At 42.3% G+C, this 20,297-nt stretch overlaps 2 protein-coding genes across 3 annotated transcripts; both read right to left on the bottom strand.

The window, feature by feature from the left end:
* Positions 1 to 603: 603 nt before the first annotated feature.
* fdft1 (farnesyl-diphosphate farnesyltransferase 1) lies at positions 604 to 13,051 on the bottom strand. Of its 2 annotated transcripts, none has more exons than XM_022227726.2 (9): positions 12,846 to 13,051; positions 9,651 to 9,786; positions 7,854 to 7,951; positions 5,514 to 5,697; positions 4,354 to 4,482; positions 3,570 to 3,761; positions 3,100 to 3,276; positions 2,563 to 2,715; positions 604 to 2,011 (listed from the first exon to the last, which is right to left on the bottom strand). In XM_022227726.2, exons 2-9 carry the CDS (start codon positions 9,744 to 9,746, stop codon positions 1,808 to 1,810), a joined length of 1,233 nt encoding a protein of 410 aa, XP_022083418.1. In that variant the 5' UTR covers positions 9,747 to 9,786; positions 12,846 to 13,051; the 3' UTR covers positions 604 to 1,807. The 2 variants fall into 2 exon arrangements, with proteins under 2 accessions (XP_022083418.1, XP_022083419.1); XM_022227727.2 differs by lacking the exon at positions 12,846 to 13,051 and adding an exon at positions 10,082 to 10,301.
* Positions 13,052 to 13,195: 144 nt separating this feature from the next.
* On the bottom strand, positions 13,196 to 19,214 carry LOC110975330 (cathepsin B-like). The gene is made up of 8 exons (XM_022227728.2): positions 19,067 to 19,214; positions 18,689 to 18,829; positions 17,932 to 18,144; positions 16,738 to 16,850; positions 15,920 to 16,149; positions 14,465 to 14,578; positions 13,928 to 14,056; positions 13,196 to 13,627 (listed from the first exon to the last, which is right to left on the bottom strand). Exons 2-8 carry the CDS (start codon positions 18,824 to 18,826, stop codon positions 13,539 to 13,541), a joined length of 1,026 nt encoding a protein of 341 aa, XP_022083420.1. The 5' UTR covers positions 18,827 to 18,829; positions 19,067 to 19,214; the 3' UTR covers positions 13,196 to 13,538.
* Between the last annotated feature and the right edge of the window lie 1,083 nt (positions 19,215 to 20,297).

Raw genomic sequence — 20,297 nt, 5'->3', positions numbered from 1 at the left:
AATTTTAATCTAGTTGAAAAATATTTCCATATTTTGATAAAGCTATGCGTCTGTTGCAGAAATACATAATACATTATTCAGGCAGAAGGGGATAGACCTACAAATCAAAAGAGGTCGGTGCATCTAGAGAAGAAGTCGATATCCGGAGGCTTACCAAACAAAAAACTAAAGAGGGCGCTATGTCGCAAATATGGTCAAAGAACCTCGTCCCCTGTGTGGATGAGGATTGTTAATTTAACCTCGTGCAAGCTGTACATGAACTTTGCACTATGAATAGAGAATTATGCATCCGAACCTTCGGAAACCAAAGCTCACACTTTCGAGTCTTTAAAGTATTTTACAATTTTGTAAATGCATGTGTTTGAAAAAGAAGTAAGAATTACAATTGAATACCTCAATAATTGAAAGAAAGGAACGAAATCCACCATTCTTGCCTAGGAGAGTTAATTGATTTCCTTTGCAGCTCCTTCAAAAGATACTGTTTTTACTCTTTGAACTAAAACAAAAGGTTTTGTTGGAATTGGGCTCTTCTTTCAATTAGGTATTTAATTGAACTCCATACTAATAAATGAACAAATACATTTGAAACATCAACCAAAAATGTGAATCTTGTTATTGAGTCATTTTAATACATCTGCTTGCCATCTACATATATTAATGTGTACCAAGTTTAATATCTACAATTTTCTTTCACAACTGAACATTTCTTTCTTGACAGGGAAACTGTAATTAACTCAATGCTTGTGCACAAAGTAGTTGTTGATCAAATGATTATTTCCAGAATACAATAAGCTGGATATGTTCATCAAATATCTGTACACTACCATCCTGACCTTGTATACAATACACATTCAGAACATTTCCTGATTTTTCAAACATTTTAATACTTTCATGCTTTGTAAATGCTCTCAGAAAATAATGGCTATCCTTGACCTTCATTAATCGCAAAAATCCCACTATTGGACTGAATATCTACTGCCAACATAAAGAGTTTTCTAAACAGAATAATCCCAAGGGCTGTAGTCAAGTCCATCATATCACAAGACATAAGACCATTCACAAAACCAGCCACAAGACAAGTCACAAGACTAGCTGCAAGACCAGTCACAAGACCAGTCACAAGACCAGTCACAAGACCAATAAAAAGATCAGCCATAAGACCAGTCACAAGACCAGTCACAAAACCACCCACAAAACCAGACATAAGACCAGTCACAGGACCAGTCACAAGACCAGTCACAGGTAGCTGGATGGACTATGACAAAGGCATTGTCTTTACTGAAGATTGGTTAAAATATTATGGACATATAGAGGCTTGTGATGACTTGTGATGAAACTGACTACAGTCCAAGTAATCACTACAATGCATGCATCTAGAGCATTATGCTTCAGACTGCGGACTATACACACAATCGTCAAACAGCATCTCATTTTGTCAGATGCGTGCAGTGAAGAATAACAGAAAACACCATTCACATGCCTTTCCTTAGCCCCCTTCTAGAATTGCAAAACAAAGAGGTGAACTGATAGAATCCCACACTAAACACAGTTCATTGGGGTACAGTTCCCAGACGAGGTGCGTGACAGCACCGAGTCAGTTTGGTTGTTATATTTAGACAGCTAGAACTAATTTGTGCTTAGGAATTTACACTGTGAAGTAGCTGACTGCCACACTTGTTTTGAATCGGAGACAAGACGATCGCAAGGTTTAAAAGGAGCAGGGAGCCGTTGTCAGGCCTCTTCCCTTACATACAAAGCAAGCTAATCTGTTTGACTGCTACACTGATCCAGCGAAATCTGCTTATCTTTAGGAATTTACATAATGGAGTATCTGACTCCCGTAACTGTACAGGATCAGGGCCAGCATGATTCCCAAGGACATGTAGAGGGGTGGGTAGTAGCTGGCTGTGGCCAACTGGCCGGCGGCGGTGTGACTCAGCTCCAGGTTGGTGGTCACTATCCTCTTGGTCAGCTCGGCTGATGGGTCGACACTGGGTATGGCTTTGCCGATCTAGGAAGAGCAGTCAAGATACATGAGGATGTGGTCGTTATCAAGTCTTGAAGTAAACGTGACGTACATGTACTTTTTCCTCATCTACTACCTGTGATTGGTGACGACTACTGCGGGATTTCTTGCGTGAACCCCAGCGTGATATCACAGCCCAACCTCTGACCCCGTATCAAGCATCATCCACATCACCTCCTTCAACTCCAACCAGGAATAAGAGCAGGCTTTTACAGGAAATCTCTTGACCAATCTTTGAGGCAGTGGAAGTGTCCAAAGCCCTATCCCAGCTTCTCCATCTGTCAACTCTATCCTGATGTGAAAATAACTGCGAAGATCACAAGACCCTGACAGATCTCAAAATCCTACCCAACTAAACTCAATCAGTCCTTTTTATCCCACGCCTGCTACCGTCAAAGGTCATTGTCCTAATGCTGTCAATGTTTGGATCTTCTTGAAGACCATGCTGATCAGAAGGAAACTAATTAATAAACTATAACCAACCCACTCTAACTACCATCTGCCATCCTAACTAAATGATCCAATCACACTCTTACCTGTCTACTGTAGTTGCTGATGATCGTCCTGATACTGTCCATGCTGGTTGCTTCAAGCATCATGACGACTGCCTGCCCCTTCCGAATCTTTACAACGCCACTGAAAACCCTGGGGTTGTTGTAGCACTCGGCTAAAGTGGCAATTGCCATAACCTACCAGCAAGGAAAGATTTCTGGTTTCAGCTATTGTTTGGGAGACGGGGGCTCAAGATTTGTACAAACAGTCAGCTCTGTCACTTCCACTTCATATTACTGAGGTTCACCTCTACAGTCCATGCCAATGTGCTTTAAGTAACTGCCTACTCTGTCCAGGACATTCTTGGTGGGAGATCTGAAGGTTGAATGATACGACCTGGGATCTCCTGACTTGGAAATATCATGACTTAGCCTAGGTGCAGGACCTGAAGGTGTGTGGTGTAACACTGGATATCCTGCTTGCAGATTCTGTACAGTGTGACATTAATGAGAACATCCTGGGCACAGGACTGGACGATGTATATGGAGTAAACCCAGATATAATTCATCCAAAGTCCTCACCTGTGGGATCGCACAAAAATTGAAGACGCTCTGGTTGTGAAGTCTTGACATGTACTTCAGGACGTCAGGGACATGATGCAAGGCGTTGGTAATCAGCTCGTTCAGACAGTGGACGGCTGAGTTGAGATTCTGGGGTTTCTGAAAGTCGCTCAGTTTGGAGGCGTACTTACTCCATGTCTAAAATCAAGTGGTACGGATATCTGTAAAGCTTACGAGTTTGAACCCTGCAATTCATGTATTGTTGGCGTCTTTCAGTGACTGTTCAAAGGAATTCTGTTGTGCCAATAAATCTGGATGCATGTAGCTTGGCATGAGGCTTTTGCAATGCACTTTCAAGGACTTGTTAGGATTTGTAATGGGCCTGACTACAGAAGTAGAATGTTCTACGGCGCTAGTCTAACGGGTGCAGGGTGAAGATGTGAACTAGCGATTCATAGGTCGAGGGTGAAGGGGTTAAAGGTGAAAGGTACCTCTCTGGGCCAGAATTCCCTCCCTTCCAGGTTGTCCTCTAGATAATCTCGGATGATGTTGGTCTTCTGGAGGAAGAGGCCCATGGAGTTTGCCAGCTGGGTGTCCTCACCAACAATCGCATCCTCCAGCTTGGAGGCGGAGAAGAGACGGGACAGCCCGATGCCCACCAGGCCCGCCACGTAGTGACAGTACTGGAGCAGGAAGAGATCACAGAATGATCCAAACTCACGATCTCAAACATAGGTCACGCCAATTTACGGCAAGTGTTTGGACTACAATCTTGGACAAAATAGTTGGGACGCCTTGTGGGAAGCGCGTTGAAAAGATCCCCCTCTCCCCCATTCAATGTTGCGGTCATTTATTGGACCAAGATTCAACCCAACTTACCCAATGAGAAGCAACATTGACAGGGGGCGAGGGGGAAGGCTTGTTCCAACAAGACTTGTCCAGGATTGTAGGTGTCCAAGATACCTGCCCTATGATGCAGAAGGTCCTGGATCTAAACTACTTGAGTCCGATGTTAGTAATCTAATGAAATCTTTCCACAAATAGTGTTCAGAGAGCACTGGGAGTATGGTATCGTCTTGACCTATTTTTGCAAAGGGCAGAATGTGGTACTGAAAGTCACTATCCGCTCTGTGCAAGGACGAAAATAAAGGGTATTAATGACATGGCACTGAAGTTACTTGAGACAACCAGAGTGTGTGTACAGAGCATACAAACTCGGCTAAGACCGGCCTGATAAATGCAACCAATCTCTGCCGACATGTGCAGTCTTCTCACCAGGTCCCAGTCCTTATTGGTCACGACATCTCGCTGGACAAACTCGCACATGCCGTGCCCCATCTTGTTGCAGATGTCGGCGATGACCACGCGGTAGCACTTGGCAAGACTTCTGAACTCTTGCGCTATCTGAACATGCCGAGAAAACCCAACGCTGTTAACATTATTATTGGGATGGGATGATTGGCACGGGTTTCTTTATAATGTCCGATGGGCGACTCCCTGCAAGTCTTGCCCAACGATTGGTTTTACTTCTTTGGCCGGTGCACCGTGCAGGTGACATGCACTGGCGAGCACAGCCAAACGGCACTACCAGTAGAGGGCGCTCTATTCACCAGAGAAGACCTGCCAGAAAACCAGTCATGTAGTATCTGGCAGGCTTGCCTGAGTATACGTCACACGCTCATATTATTATGAACAATTGCTCATGCGCACTGATAAAAATCACAGTTGGCATGGTACGCAGTCTTCGGCGCTGCATTGTTATTCATGAACTTGAGCGCGTGAGGTATGCTCGGAATATTTGGGTAAGCCTGCCAGATTCTACAAGACCGGTTTTGTGGCAGGTCGTCTCTTGTGAATATAGCGCCCTCCGCTGGTAGTGCTATTCAGCTGCTCTCGCCAGCGCATGTCGCCTGCACGGCGCACGCACCGGCAAAAAACAGTAGAACCAGTCCTTGGGGCAAGACTGACTCCCTGCAAGCATTGGTGCAGGATGCAGCATCGGGTATGTTTCGTTACTATTCCATGACCCCTTTCAGCGTGCTCAGTAATCTTAGGTAATTTGGCCAATACTGGGGTTCATCTCTGCAACTGATTCCTGAATGCCAGCAGGCAATGTTTGAAATTCAATGGAGAATACTTCAGTATTTGGCTCTGTTGCATGTTTGGTTCCGTGATCTGGTGCCACTATCTGATGTTGAGCTACATGTATGTGTAACGACTTCAAAATTAGGTTAAGAATCAGGCGAAGCCAGAGACGAAGATGACGCCAAATACAGTTATTGGAGACCCACATCCACCATCTGGGAGATGAGGGTTAAAGGTCAAATGATTGGACTTTTCTCCACCCACAGTGACCCTACTGCACAAAGTGGTGTGACATTAAATGAGCAGATTAAAAAAAAACAGTCAAAAGTCAAAAGAAATCTGCCCCCTACCGTCTGGAAATCTTCCAATACAATGCGATCCTTCTCCTGGCTCTTGGTGTAGTTCCAAGTGGGGTCATTCAGCTTCTCATGAAACTGTTGCAGCATCGGGATCTTCTCTGGCAGGGGTATTGTCATGTCATCCTCCACGGTGTCCAGCGCACGGAGTACCAGGTAAAAGATGCATACGGCATGCCTGAGGAATAACAATTACATATATTAACTCTTACAACTTTTCTGCATGTGGAACAAGAGTGAACCGCTCGTCATCTTGAGTAACGGCTATCTCTTAATCTTGACTCTCGTCTTGGTCTGTGGCTTCAGCTCAAACCACACAACTGGTTTAAAAATGTCACCTGTCAGAGCCAAAACAGAGAGACCCCAAGTGTTAGTCTCATATTGGACAATAAGTTGTGTTAGTTTGAGCTGTGTTGAGCTTGAAGGCTTCAACTCAGGCGACTAGGAGCAGAGATAAATCCAAGATTTGGAAAATGTCTCGATATAAATATGGACAGTTTGCAGCTCTTTTCAGCCCGATTTGAACATGAAACAGGGGCAAGAAAAGCGGAAAATGAAATATCCACAAAATAATCGCCAGAGGTTTTGAGTGCCCCACGTCAGCGTAGGGTCTATGGTATGCATTTGTGCTTGCCTATTACATGTAGGTAATCCTTCAAATGCCTATTTCTTGCATTCTATGTCAACTTTTATACGTAAAAAGGCCTTAAACATGTTAAAGGTACCTGTAAACTGCATGTAAGGATATCTCCAGATTTGCAAAAATTGTTTTAAAAATCCTGAAAACCCTGATGAAAAAGTCCTGAAATCTGGAAAAATCCCGACAAATCTCACACCTGATAAAAGGTTCAAATGCACTACTCTGTGGCTGGGGACGATGCCTTAGCTGCAGATGAAGCCTTGATTTGGGAAATGGCTAATGAGATCTGCTCAAAACATGATGGGCATTTTCTCACCAAAAGGGAAACAAGATTGTGTGACCTAGTCTGGCATCATACATGCAGCAAGCATCTCCCCGATAATATCAGTAATCATGAATGAGCAACCAAGCACAATACAGCTCAGGGCTACATTCTCAAGCCTGCACTGCACGAAAACAACACACCCCCCCAAAAAAAATTAGCCCATTAACCTTTCAATAATTCACTGTGCACAATCCCTGTAAAATGTCAGGCTTCTTGTTCAAATTTGCCGAGGAATTTTTAGCAGTTCAAAGAGCAATTTGGAAGCTAAATTTAGTCCCTCAAATCTAGGCCATGACTTTGGACACGTCGGATAAAAGCCACCATTCAAAAAAAAAAATACACCTTCCAATCATTGAAGGGCTCACCCAGGCACTGAAGTTGCTGGATACGAATCGGAATACTAGATAACTGATAAGATAACATTATGGATTACTAAAATAAGCAGGTACACGGTACAGGGACACTCAAAATAGCCCATTGTATCTAACAATAGCAACCAACTTTTGTTTCTATCTTTAGGTTTTTGTCAAAAGCCGGCTTCCAGTTCATTGCTTGGACCATCTGTCTGTATAGCTTTTAACAGGGTGTTGGTGATAATACAGTCTCAGGATATAATGACCAAAACTGTAGGTACTTCCTGCATGCTTGGCAACCATCAATCGGATTGCATGCTGTCAACTGTTAACTTTTTTTTTATTATGTTTAAGAAAGGGACAACAAAAGTTACCCCCCCCAAAAAAAAAGAAAGTAGAATTGTAGAAGTCAAGAACTTCCAGAAAGTCTGGATTATGAGAGAAAATCGAAGCCTGGCTTTTGTCCATTAAAAAACTTGACTGGAAATGTTTTAGGTTTGAATTTAAAATGGTATGCACCACCAGTCACCGTGGCATGTACGAGAAGTGGAAGCAGAAACTGTGTACAGCATCCTCGAACTGAAATACATGTAAGTCTTGGAACAAAACCAAATTATCTTGGCCTTGAATATCCAAGGTGCCAATTTTACAGGGGTACCTTCCCAGAGGCCAAAACAAAAACATGTTTCCTGCTGCCTTACCTACATGCACACCGTCGTTTCATGGCACGACCCTCAGGTTTTTTTGGGGGGGAAGGCGGAGGAATTTTGTGTACATGTGAAATTACAAATAAAGAAACAATGTACGTATTGTAGTTTGAAAGTGGTAACAAAAAGGTTTAGCAAATCTGTGCTTCTGCCTGCAGCAAGAATTGTTTGATCATTTCATTTGAATGAAAAAAAAATGCCATCTGACTTCTCTTGCTGTTAGTTTTAATCAGCTGCACACTGAATCACGGTAAAAAACTCCGTGAGGCAAAAACAGTTCGACAGGCAGACAGACAGACAAACTCCTACCTGAGGTCACCATCCAATGCCTGGATGACGGCCGCAAAGCTTCTGCTGGTCAGATTGAGGTATTCGTAACATTTCTTTGCTGTTCTGGTCATAGTCGCCTGTTAATACAGAAAACAAATTACTGTTTAATGAAGGCGTATTCTGCCACAGAGAACGGATGAGGAACTGTAGATTTGTGTGAAGAATGGAAGAGGCGAGTTCCAAGTCTATTCTCAGACTTTCCCCGGAGTAGCTGGTAGTTACTATCATGAAAAGCATAGAGAAATTTAATGTACATGTACACCTGTATGGGCGTCATCAAGAACCATGCATGCATAACTCTTGGCATAGTGCATACTTTAGTTTCCAGTATGTTTTTCAATTCTGATTAATTTGTGTCATTATCCATTATCATGTATTTCTTAAACAACCTTTCAAAATGGAATTTTAGAAAATCTCAGACTCTATTTGTCTTCCAAGTTATAAAAATCTCCAGTGAATCCATGCTATCTTGTTTGCTGTACATTTGTGAAACGAGGTGACACAGTAGTGTCCTGTCACAGATATAATTTCACAGTTCCTACTGAAATCAAGCCCCGTGCACAGTAATATTGGTTAGGATGTAGCCTCCTAAATCCTACAAAATCTTCAAAGCTTTTCCAGGGGCACTTTGAAGAATCCGGTGGGTTTAGTGTTTGCGACCTGCACTGGGCACTTGTGCATTGAATTACACACATGGACTCAAAACATGCTCAACAGCAACATGTAGAGATTTGCATTAGAAAAAAGCATTTGTGCAGCAGTAAAACAGGAAGTGAAACTTCTGCTGGTATTGGCATGCACGTGTAATTTACCAGCAAGACCAAAAAGAAAAGAAATGGTTTGTTTTATGGCTACAAACCTAACCTACCACAGACAGTAAAAAGAACCCTGGAACAAAGGCTGGTACAAGCACATATGAATCATATAGAAAAGGTGAGATTTCGGAAAAAAGATTGCTTTGACAGTCTGCAAGGTTTTGCCGATTGCTGACTCTGTTGACCACAAAGCATCATAATCAGTAGGCCCCGTTGTGCAACAGATTGTGGATTTTGTGTCAACGATATTATAATGAATTGTGCCAAACCAAGCTTTTCAGCCCTAACCCTCCTCAATCCTCCTAAATCCTTTGGGTAGTTTTGGAGGATTTAGGAGGATTGAGGAAGAATGACAAAACAAGTGTGGATGACTGCGATGGATGGGTTAGACCTTGTGTTGGTTATGCTCAGTCATGCATAAATTCATGCCTCAATTACATGTATACGTCAAATCATCCACAATGCTCCAGGATACCATTCGTACTGCCTCAACATGACAGGAGTGACTAGGGTATGCTCGGGTATGCTTTCTACCCTTAAACATCAAGCTCAGATTTGCTGTCCTCTTAAGAAGTTTCTACGAATTTGTGCACATTCAGCTGAATGTTGACTGTGTGCATCCCGTATATGTGTTGCATATAGGAACCACTGCACGCCATGACGTGTCTTTTCTCAGATTTATTCTTCCCTCAAGAAAACCCTCAATCATGTCAATGTGCACATTCAGTGCAGGAACTGCTGCATGCACGCTATTGGATTCAATCTTTCCTCGTAAGTACAAAGGAATTTGTGTCAATTAAGTTGAAAGTTGGTCGCGCGCAAACTATATGCAGAAAGCAATGTGAACCATGACAGGTCTGTTCACAGCTCTTGCAAGCACACCCTGGTCACTACCTACAGCCCCAAGATTTTAGAACCATGGCAATGCAACAGTAGGGTACCCACAGATGACAAAACTTACATAATCCTGTTTTGGTTTTGTGGGGCCTGCTCCGAGTTTGTACTTCAGGAGGGCGTAAACTTCATCAGGATGGGTGATAGATTTTAACAGATCCATGGCTGAGAGCTATTATCGTTTATCTACACAAGTTGACTGTCTGAAATGTAAAAAAAAAATGGACGAATTAATTCGAAGTCGGATACATGTCGTTCACAATGCTACATGTAGAAAATTGTGACATTGTAAAGGCTTCATTACACTTATCGAATTGCCATAACAGAAAAAGTGGTAGCATGGCTTGGAAACTTTAGAGGTGATCAAGCTATTTTACTAGTATTGCCACATATACAGTACAACATTTAAATGTATAAAAGCATCAAGCTCTCTTGAATAGCACTGGTCCTCTCATACAATTGGGCAGAGGACAAGATTATAAGATCACATCCACTTACCAAAGTCAACCTTTCTAAAGCCTCACAGATATAGTCCACAGCACATAAAATGTCCATTTACAAGATTTGCCTCCAATTTCGTGTCTTGAACAGAAAAGGTTTTCAGTGCGAGATAATTCCACTATTCTCTCTCACTGTGGCAAACAGTGCACTCATTTACTGCATATTTCATATTACTGGTCCACGCGACACGTCCATCATCCACTGCCAGCAAAAAAAAATGCAACAACCACGTATGGCAGTACCACAGTAAACCACAACGCTGTGCTTCAATGACCACTTTTTAAGACTTCCGTAATCTTTCTGGTATTGAATGCAATGAAGTGTACGGTTTGGTATTGGACCAACATCAGTAGTGTGCATACATGTACATGTACATCCAGTCTGTGTAAAACATGTTGCAGATTGTGTTTGCAATGACCTAAAGTTTCCAACACTGAAAAATTATTTTCAAACAAGCATGTACAGGCAGGTCCAAAATGACAAAAAGTTTACAAAACCGCATCAAAAAAAGAAGGCTTTATGTCCATTTTTGTTTCTACTGGAGGATCCGGAGATGGTCATTTTTGCAACTGAATGATTTTTTGCCAACAATCTCAAGAGTTTCATGGACAAATCACAGGTTTGCAAACTGAATAGTTTTTCTGTGGACAAAACTGGCCTGTCACAAGAATACATGCATATAGAACTTCAAACAAGTAAAAGAGGGGTGCTCTGACAATTTCGCAAGGAGCATACTCTTCTCCTGATAGTATTTATCCGGAACTAGGGCGATACCGATGTATAGTACAAACTACAAGACGATAACTAACAATACAACAAGAAGTAAAGTCTTTATGATTTTATAATTGACCCAAGAGCTAATTGTAGTGACCCCAACCCATCGATCACACCCTACATGTGCCACTACATTTGCCAAATTCTCCAAGTGAAGAACAATGCGAATATACAACGAGAATTTATTTTTACAAACTACTGGTAACTAGCCTGCAGATACTGGCACATGTATGCTTGACATGACCCTCTGACTCTGAGGGTACAAGGACCCATCAGAAAGCAAGAACATGTCTAGAAACGTTAGAGGAAGGAATTCCACATACAGACTACACTAATTATCCCTAACAATGTTATGGGCCTATAGGCTTAACGCTAACAGCTATTAGAAAGTGATAACATGTCCTCAAAAGAAAACACTTTGTTGTGTGCACAGACATGACAGAAGTATCAAGTGTTATCCGTAGGCCTAGTATAATGGAACCGAATCTGAATTGTAATAGTCGCCAAAGCCTCCATCAGGAAACATCATGCCAACTTAAGGCTTAGTTTGGGGCACGGAGCTAGCCATGTCTTCGGTAGCTTACTTACAAGCATTGAACAATTTAAAAAGTTCAGCTCTGAAAGTTGAATGCGATGTTTGCAAGATTCAACAATATTAGATGAGAGATTACTCCAATACTTGATTGCCCGTGGAAAGAAGCTGTTGCTGAAGGCACTGGTTCCGGCATATAGTTGGTTTAATTTATATTTGTGTCCCCGAGATGGTCGTGTGTTTGTAGTGACAAAAGCCTCTGCAGGTACATCGACAATGCTATTCAGAATCTTGCTGAGCATGACTAATTGACTGATTGTTTACTACATGTTTGACGCATATCAGATTTCAATTGAGTCGGCCCTGAATTGAGTTCGATATCCCCACAAACAATAATAGCTAGGATGACAGTGCAATTGGCACATCTGCGAGGAACTCGTTTGCCAGCACTTGACTTTAGGTGTTGTGATGAGACAGCCAACAGCCTTGCCGGTGCAAGAATGGAATATGTAAGGCTGCTTCTCTTCACTAATTTAAGTGCAATCCCATGTTGTAATTCGTCAGGGGTAGGAGAATATACGATAAGAGACAACCTGTACTCTTTCCACGTTCAATTTAGGATGGGAAAACCTAGCCCCACTAGTGTGGCACGGACTCTCACTCCCGATCCATCCTTAGCCACACATCCGTATACACAATTTCGTGTCAGCATACTGAATGTTTTCGGCGCACCCACTTATCATCGTGGGCGCAATTTCTTTTGCACATGGACATGATCCTTGACCTTTCCGCTTTTCTAACCATTTACTGAATGATTTCACTCACGTTATTTAGGTATTTTCCAGTCTTTTTGCCTTTATCCATTCAATTAATGGGCTCACTCTCACAGTCGCCATCTTTAAAATAAGGTCGTTGAACATTACGTCACTTGACCCTTTATTGTCTCGACGGCTGTTCCATGTCAAGACATCTAAACTGCTGCCAAAGTTTTGGAAGAGTCCATTGGTACATGTAGTGTCTTATCGCTTAGTCCGTGTATTACATACGTCTTGACATTGAACAGCCGACAATATTCAGTACGCCGACACGAAATTGCGTATACGGATGTGTGGCTAAGGATGGATCGGGAGTGAGAGTCTGTGCCACACTAGTGGGGCTAGGGAAAACCAAGTTGTAGGCCTATGCTTAGAAAACACTTCAGACCAGTCGCATAACGTTTGTGCACAGGATGTCAAGCGGCGCTCGTACATGGAACTCTTTCCGCCAAGCCTACACGTACATCACACATGTACAATGTACATGTACATACACATGATGCATGTTGCACAGGTCCTAGGTCGACTGGTCGCGGGCAGCATTCTTCAGAATAACATGCAAACTTAGCCTAACCCGTGGTGTCGGAAGGCCCATTTGGGACACTACTAGCCTAGTATTAATTGCTGATGAAATACCTACCAAGTCATAAGGACAACATTGCTGCGGTTGCTTTGGTGACAAAATGAGCAAACGCTTCAGACTCACGACTCAGAAGTTCGATTTTAAAGAGAAATCCAGACTCCCCGCTTCCACCGGCGCTAGCGCTACGGCGCCTCCATGCATATCTAGCTACGCACTCTACTTGTACTTCAAGTCGCCTCATTAGAATAAAAATCAGCTGATTTTACGCCTTGTGCTTGTCGCGTGGCGTGGCTATGGCATACACGCCCTCTTTAGTTTACGTGGGTAAGGTACAGTGGCTCTGAACTGCCATACCAGAATTCGTCGTGCCGTTGTTAGTCCAGAACACAAAAAAACGACACAAGTAATGACTTTTCCCCACCTTGTTCACAAATGACACTCATCATGACTCTTAATGGTTAACAGTGGGAATGTTTGTTGGAGCAAATAAGAAGTAATAGCAGTAGAAATGTGTTGATTCATAAATCATCTTTTTTAAGTTTAAAATCGAAGTTGACGACCCCTCTGCAACTTTGTTCGAGAGCTAATTGTGCCCATATCTAAGGAATTCAACATAAGTTGACCGCAAAAATGCAATGAATACGGTGTATTTAACGGATCAGTTCTTTAACATGTGCTAATTGAAATTGGGAGAGTTTGTCTCGTAGTAGTCTTTGTTCGTAATTCCTGGCTAGCATGTCTTGTTGGTTTCTACCAGGTCCCAGGTTTCTGTGGTGTTCCTGCCATCACAGTTTCCTCTATCTGGCATTCATTAATACCTCGCAGGATCTTGATGAATCCTTTGGGCAAAAAATGGGAAAAATGTTTTATTACAATGGAAATCAGATCATTGTGAAATCGGCTCATTTTATCACCTCTGACAGACCCGATAATAAGATGTAATAAAATAACAAGCCGTTAGTATATTTATTAGTTTTAACTTTTTTCGGAAGTGGTACTTGAATGACAGGATTGCCGTGTTCTGGCGAACTGGCCTCGTTGCACCAAACAATAAAACAAATTTTGCACCAAAATTAAGCAGTTTTCAAAGTGTAATATTTGTCGCCATATTCTTTTCTTCGTAACGCAAACTGAATTACCTTTGTCACCCCACTCAGTATTCCAAGAGTTGGCACACAGCCAATACTTCTGATCACCCTCGTCACCCCAGCCAAGTATCTTGAGGGCGCTTCTGCCAATAGCTTTATCTGATGTGTGCCTGTAAACGCCTAATGTTTGTACAGCAAACCGAAACAACGGGAAAGGGGATGAAAGAATGAAGAAAAGTGTATTTTTGCTGATACAAAATGATCCTGATAATTTTGTTAACCATTGCATTACTCATATCGCAGAACGGTAAAATGTTACTCTTTGTATCTAATGGTTGCTAGAGTGCCGCCACGAAGAGGTCAAGAAGGGCTTAAATCCCGGGCAACTGTACGTAAAGGAAGGAGTTCCCCTTGGATCATTGGTGGTGATGCAGACGAATATGCAAACGTGCTCTATTATATCCAGCAAGAAATGAGACCACCCCCCACCCCCTAGATGTCTGAAAAGAATTCCTCAGATTCCAGTGAGACAATAGTCAACACAAGGGGGGGTTCTCTCCGTCTCATATTTTGCTTCATAATGTGTACCTGATCGATAGATGGGGAAATCCTGGTAAACGACTATGTATGTCGTCACAGATCCATTTGTCATGATTTCTTTTTGAATGCTCTCCTCGGAGTGGTCCACAGAGTAGACGGATCCTATATGCAAAAAAGGTTAAGCCAATGATCCCATTCATTCCAGACCTCAATAAGTGAAAGGGACCCATTTTGTACTCCTAAGCTTTGTATAGACCTTTGTCTGTGCCACTCGGCTACTCGGGTATCTCTCGTTCTTAATTAATCAAAACTGACATGTAGTGCGTATGGACAGGGTATTTAGTGTGAACATAGAGGAAGGACACAGGAGTTGCAACTCTGGCACTTCAAAATGTTCAATGATGGTCGCCGCCAAGTCAGACGAATAATAGAAAACATTCTAAAAATGCCTGATCACTGCCTGTATCTTAGCCGGACAAGCGGGGCCAGTAATATCCTAGTAATACTGTACTTGTAGTTTTTTGTTTGCAATAAAATACAAATTATTGCTGTGACCAGGAAATAGAGAGAGAAACATCCCTGATATTTGACCTACTTTTGCCATCATACATAAACTTTTAAAATGTTGATACATTGTTCCATTACCCATGTAAAGTTTGTATTTTTTTCTCTTCCCTCCAATACATCAGTGTTCAAAGACTTGGTAAAAATTTGGCTAAGACTGGCCAACAAAAATGTTGACTTTTACTGGAAAGCTAAGTTCACAAGTAACAAAATGCGCTATTTCATCACAGGGAGTGATCGTGGAATCTCATAAAATACTCCTTTGTGCAAATGCCATAATAAAAAAATGATTCAAACAAAACACAAAATCTTGTTAACAACCAAGCTATTTAGTCCCAAAATAACTCCAGAGGAAAGCTCTCAATGGGGTAATATTGTTTTACATTCAAAAGAGGACTTTTGCCGTCGTTTCGAAGGTCACAGTTACGTAACGTACCGTCAAATTCTGTTTAAGTGACGACGTAATGACTGCATGTATAGATTTAGGGCACTCAGTATAATGCAAGTAACTGCGCAAACATTAAATTTGATGTTGTCATGAGATCATATCAAGCACCAACAAATTCACGACTATTCTTTCTCCTATACCTCTGTGCACAAAGTTGTAAGGTTGTAGATTACCAGCGACAAATTGCGGCGGCGATAGGGCAAAAAGGGGTTTCGTGGTTGTGAAACAGATGGTGCGTAGCAAGCGTTCGCTGCGCACTGGCTATGGACATACCAGGCACGCAAGAAAGCGGTAATTGGCCAGATGTTAAAGCCTGGGCAGTTAAACTCCTTCTGTGTCATTCCTCTATGGTAAAACCCTCTGAAATGCATTAGGTGCTAAGTCACATGATGCATTGTGCCAAAGTGCTGTGAAAGTCGGGAATAAGTAAGGGGGAAAGGCAGTTAAAATTCTACATCATCTTAATTTCTCGCTAGAAATTTGAACTTTACCATAGTGTTTGTCCTGATTGTACTCCTTCGGGTAGCCAGCCCGACAGATCTTGTCACAGAACGTCAAGGAAGGTGGGGCTGTGCATGGGCCATAGGTCCCCTTTTCATGGTGGTCACATGGCTTATAGGGGTAGGGTCTGCAACCGGCGTTACTGTTAAAGGCCCCGCCGGTCACAAGACCCTGTTTTGACCAGCTGTCCAGGGCAATGGAAGGCCTGCCGCCAGCACAACTAAGAGACGAGAAAAATCATGAAGTGCGGTTGGCAATCATTTCCAAGCAAGCACACTGTGCCGCAATTTCGCCTCTCCATTGGGAGACAGGTGGATTTTCTTTCTGTAGATCATGTTTTGAGCATCATAAGAAGAGAATCTATTCATGAGTCGACCATTAAAATTTGGAGTGAGATTAACACTCTATTTGGGGGGTATGAGAGAAAAAATGAAACTTTACAGCAAAATACTGTCTGCTCTCAGTTAATGACTTCCAATATGTAATATGAAAATGTTTAGTATTTTGAAAAAAAAATTGATTCAGGCTTATCATTAATAGTCTGGTTAGGATCCATTCAACAGTTTTTAGTTGCTAAAACATGATTAGATAACGAGAAGAAAGATGGCTTCCTCGTGAACAAGGTCCATCGAGCCAAGTAATATGATCTAGAGTTTCAACCCACCCAAGGTGAATACTTAATTAAACGAACATAATTTATGGGCTGGGATTTGGCGTGAGTAATACTCGGATGAAATATCAAGCTCTCATTTAGCTGTATACCATCGATTTACGATTACGTGAAGAATTTGAAATCGGTGGGGAATACCCGTTCTTCTGCATATCTTCACTGCATGACAATGCGTCTTCCGCTGATATGTTGACATGCACGCCTTGAGAAATGCAGAATCTATCGTCAATCATCCCCACCGCAGCAAAAGCCTGAGTTGAAGAGAAAAACAAAAAGGTACAGGCCTGTACCGCCGCAAACTATATGAGTTAACCTTATAAAACCACCGTAAATGGTGACTCTAAATGCAAACCAAACGCGAACGTTTCGGAATAATATATTTCGGAATAAATAGACTTAAGTGGCAATGTAGTTCTCATAACAGACCTGTCCCAATTAATGTCTTGTCTCAGTTAAGCGGTCAGTAGACTTAAGCTCAGGAATTTTGTCCAAGGTGTTAAAGGCTATTAGATAGTAAATACGTGTTTGTAACTAAACCGAGACTAATCAGTCTATGCAAGGAATAATGGAACCCATGAACTTTGCACCAGTAACAATGGAAATCAGGGGAGTCAGGTTGGCGCAATGATACTTTCCTCGCCTTACATTTAACACCGCTGCGTCCTGTGTTGGAATCTCGTTGCAGCCGACATGTGGATTGGGTTTCAAGTCCCTACATCCGGTGGGTTTTCTCTCTTGCTTGTTCATCTAGGGTTTTCATCCCACCTCGAAAACTGACCGCTACATCCTCATCTACTTGTTATTTCAATTGAAAGTTGTGTATCCTCGCATGTCACGTTTCCATTGATTGCTCATTGAAAACCATCCCAGAAATGGTGTGGCCACCATGAGGTTAGAAACTAAAGTTGGTATTGTTATTAGATTCAGAAGCCAAGTAGCAGCAACCAATGAAATTTCAGGAGCTGGGTGGCAGCAGCCAATAAAATTTCAAAAACCGGGTAATCGATGCCTGCCATTTGCATGAACTTACAATCATGCTCTTTCTTCAGCGTGATATACTTCACCTGATCTGGGAAGCTTTGGGGTATCCGAGAGGTGCATGGTACTTTCACCTGCTGCGGCATCTAGAAATTGAAGTTTGGGGGACACTTTGGCTCCGGATGAATTATTTTAATACAAAGCCAAAGTGAAAAGAGTGTTTTATACGGTATAGACATTTATCGCTTATTGAAAACTCAATTGGAAATGAAGTGTACCAGGTTTGGAGCTGATGCTACAAAATGACATTAAAAAACCACCAGTTGTTTGTCTACACTTGTGAAACAAGCCTACCCAGTACGAACGGCAGCGCCCTTGGTCCGAGATGCGGCCGATGGATGGACATTGGGGCCAATTCTTGCGAGCGTCAAACTCTTTAGGTATATCAACGTCGTGGACAACTGCAGGCAGTGAAGGTTTCTCCTCCGGCGGCGGAAAGTCTACCTCGGCCGGGCCGATGCGGTCCAACACTGACTGGACGGTTTCTCCGGCGAAGTTTGGGCCAGCCTAATGTTCACGAGTGAGGGGGAAAATCATTTGCGTTGTACATGCAGAGCAAGATTAAACGCTCACTGACTGGGCGTTTCGGCCACTGCTCTCCGTTAGACGAAGAGTGCACAGGATGTAGGGTACTTTTTGGAGGGAGAATAGTGGTCAGAGTTTGGTGTATCTGCCTCGATGGACTCTACCTCTTTCCCACAGTTATGATTTTGCTGCGTCGTGTTGGTTCCCACCCGTGCCTAGCTCGATCTTGAATGAACGTGCACGCAACCCATGGGAACGAGGATGCTGTGGAATGTGCACTGGACCGTTTGTCAAAATTCAGGGGATCCGACACTAATAATTACTTCGATCTTTAGAAAATTGGATACTAAAATACCAAAATTTTAAAGTTTGGATTTATTACTTCCAGAAATACTGATGTTTGCCAGGAAAGTGTACCGGTTGCTTATTTAATTGACAATCCCCTTCCCAGCTCAATGACAGTTATAATTGCAGTCTATACTGCAATTTATTTCACGTCCTCAAACAGTAGTAGTTGTCATTTTACCTTCCAGGTGGCATTCAAGGCGTTAATCCGGTTGATTAGATCAGCAAAGTATTCGGCGAAATCTTGCTGAAGTGACGTCAACGGCAGAGCTGACGTCAGGGTCACGAGACCGAACAGACCAACGAGGAAACACTTCATGCTCTATGAACAGATATAAATGTGGTACCTTGTTAAACCTATAGCCTGGGGCCCTGGGCCAACTTCAATCATGATCGAAGGGCACTTGTGCTTAGACCAAAAAATACCAAATAAATCTTGATCACATCTCATGAGACATACTGAGAATTTTCTGTTCCCAGAATGAGAAGGGTTATGTTGATTAATCTGGTCTACTTTCTCACATTCCGGGAGGAAGATGTCAAATTTAAGCTTCCTTACCTTTCAATCCTGTGCCAGTTCTCGGCGTTTACGAGAGGTACACAGCAAATGTGGCACAGACAACAACCACAGAGAGTTGCATTTCAGTCTGTGAACCCACTTTGCTTAAAAGTGCACAGTGGAACCATGGTATTATGATTAACCAAGAAGTTCAAACTCCATACGTTAAAACCCAAAAGCAATCACCAGTGCTGTTTGTAAACAATATTCTTTTTTTTTATCTAGTCTAGTAATGTGGAGCTGTACAGAAGGTGCAATTTCAGAATGCCAAAGTTCAATACAATGTGTAATTCAATTATTATTGGTTTGGATTTGTTTAAAATCAGTTATACAGAAAGTGTTATCACGTGACAACAAAACCCATTTGAATGTTTTGTTGGACCGTTATATGTACACACCTCTAATTTCTTTTCTGAAAAGCAAATATTGCGAGATGTTTACCAATCATCCGTTGACTTTTTCTTTGTTGGGGAAATAATGATGTGTCCATTTTTTCTCACAATTTATTATTTTTTTGGATAATGTTGTAAATGAACCGTTGACGACCGGTGAACCTCCAAGGAGCAAAATGTACAATGATCTGAAGTCAACGCTTAAGTGCGTCATAAAAGATTTGAACGTGTTGACATCCGTCAGGATATCCGCCTGGAGAAGCGAAGCACCACGTCATCGGTTGAAAACAGCCATGTTGGTGGGGTGTGTTTATTTTTGTTGGGAGCGATGCGACTGTAACGCTTGCGCCGTTTCATATTCGTTCGTGAACCAGCTTAGAGCCTCCATTTCGTAGGAAAATTGCGCCCTCTCTTGGTAAAGCTTGGGGCCCATAATGAAGTTGACCTGTCGGAGTGCGCGACTTCTCTCTCGTCACTGCAGGTACTAATTTGTTTGCTGGACAGATTGGTCGCTGATAAATGCCCGCATCACTGTGTTTGCTAAACACGGCATTAAAATAGACCGCTCTCATTTGGCCGTCCAAAGTTTGCAGAAAACATCACCCACAGTTGGTGTCAGATTTAAAACCTCAAAATGTACGTTTGCCTAAATACTTTCGAAGACGGGACATACCATTTTTAATTCGTAGCAGTGTTTATTATTTGGCAATCTGATAGCTCTTTAAGATTTTCATCTTCACATTTAATTAGTGAATTATTTTACACTTTTGTACTGAAAGACAAGCTTAGTCAAAATGCCAGCCAATGGTTAGCAAAAATGGACCCTGAAAAACACCCCT

Source organism: Acanthaster planci, linkage group LG02, assembly GCF_054643075.1.
Source record: "Acanthaster planci isolate LZ-2023a linkage group LG02, COTS_SCS, whole genome shotgun sequence".
NCBI lineage: Eukaryota > Metazoa > Echinodermata > Asteroidea > Valvatida > Acanthasteridae > Acanthaster > Acanthaster planci.
The sequence above is the reverse complement of the archived record's forward strand: the minus strand, read 5'-3'. Positions and strand labels throughout refer to the sequence as shown.

Coding starts and splice junctions, on each gene's coding strand:
- fdft1 (XM_022227726.2), bottom strand. CDS start 9,746: ATGGATCTGTTAAAATCTATCACCCATCCTGATGAAGTTTACGCCCTC. Junction 3,762..4,353: donor CCAATAAGGACTGGGACCTG/GTGAGAAGACTG, acceptor TTCCTGCTCCAG/TACTGTCACTACGTGGCGGG. Junction 2,716..3,099: donor ATTTTTGTGCGATCCCACAG/GTGAGGACTTTG, acceptor CCTTGCTGGTAG/GTTATGGCAATTGCCACTTT.
- LOC110975330 (XM_022227728.2), bottom strand. CDS start 18,826: ATGAAGTGTTTCCTCGTTGGTCTGTTCGGTCTCGTGACCCTGACGTCA. Junction 16,851..17,931: donor GGCGCTGCCGTTCGTACTGG/GTAGGCTTGTTT, acceptor TCTTCAACTCAG/GCTTTTGCTGCGGTGGGGAT. Junction 14,579..15,919: donor CAATCAGGACAAACACTATG/GTAAAGTTCAAA, acceptor TTTTGCATATAG/GATCCGTCTACTCTGTGGAC.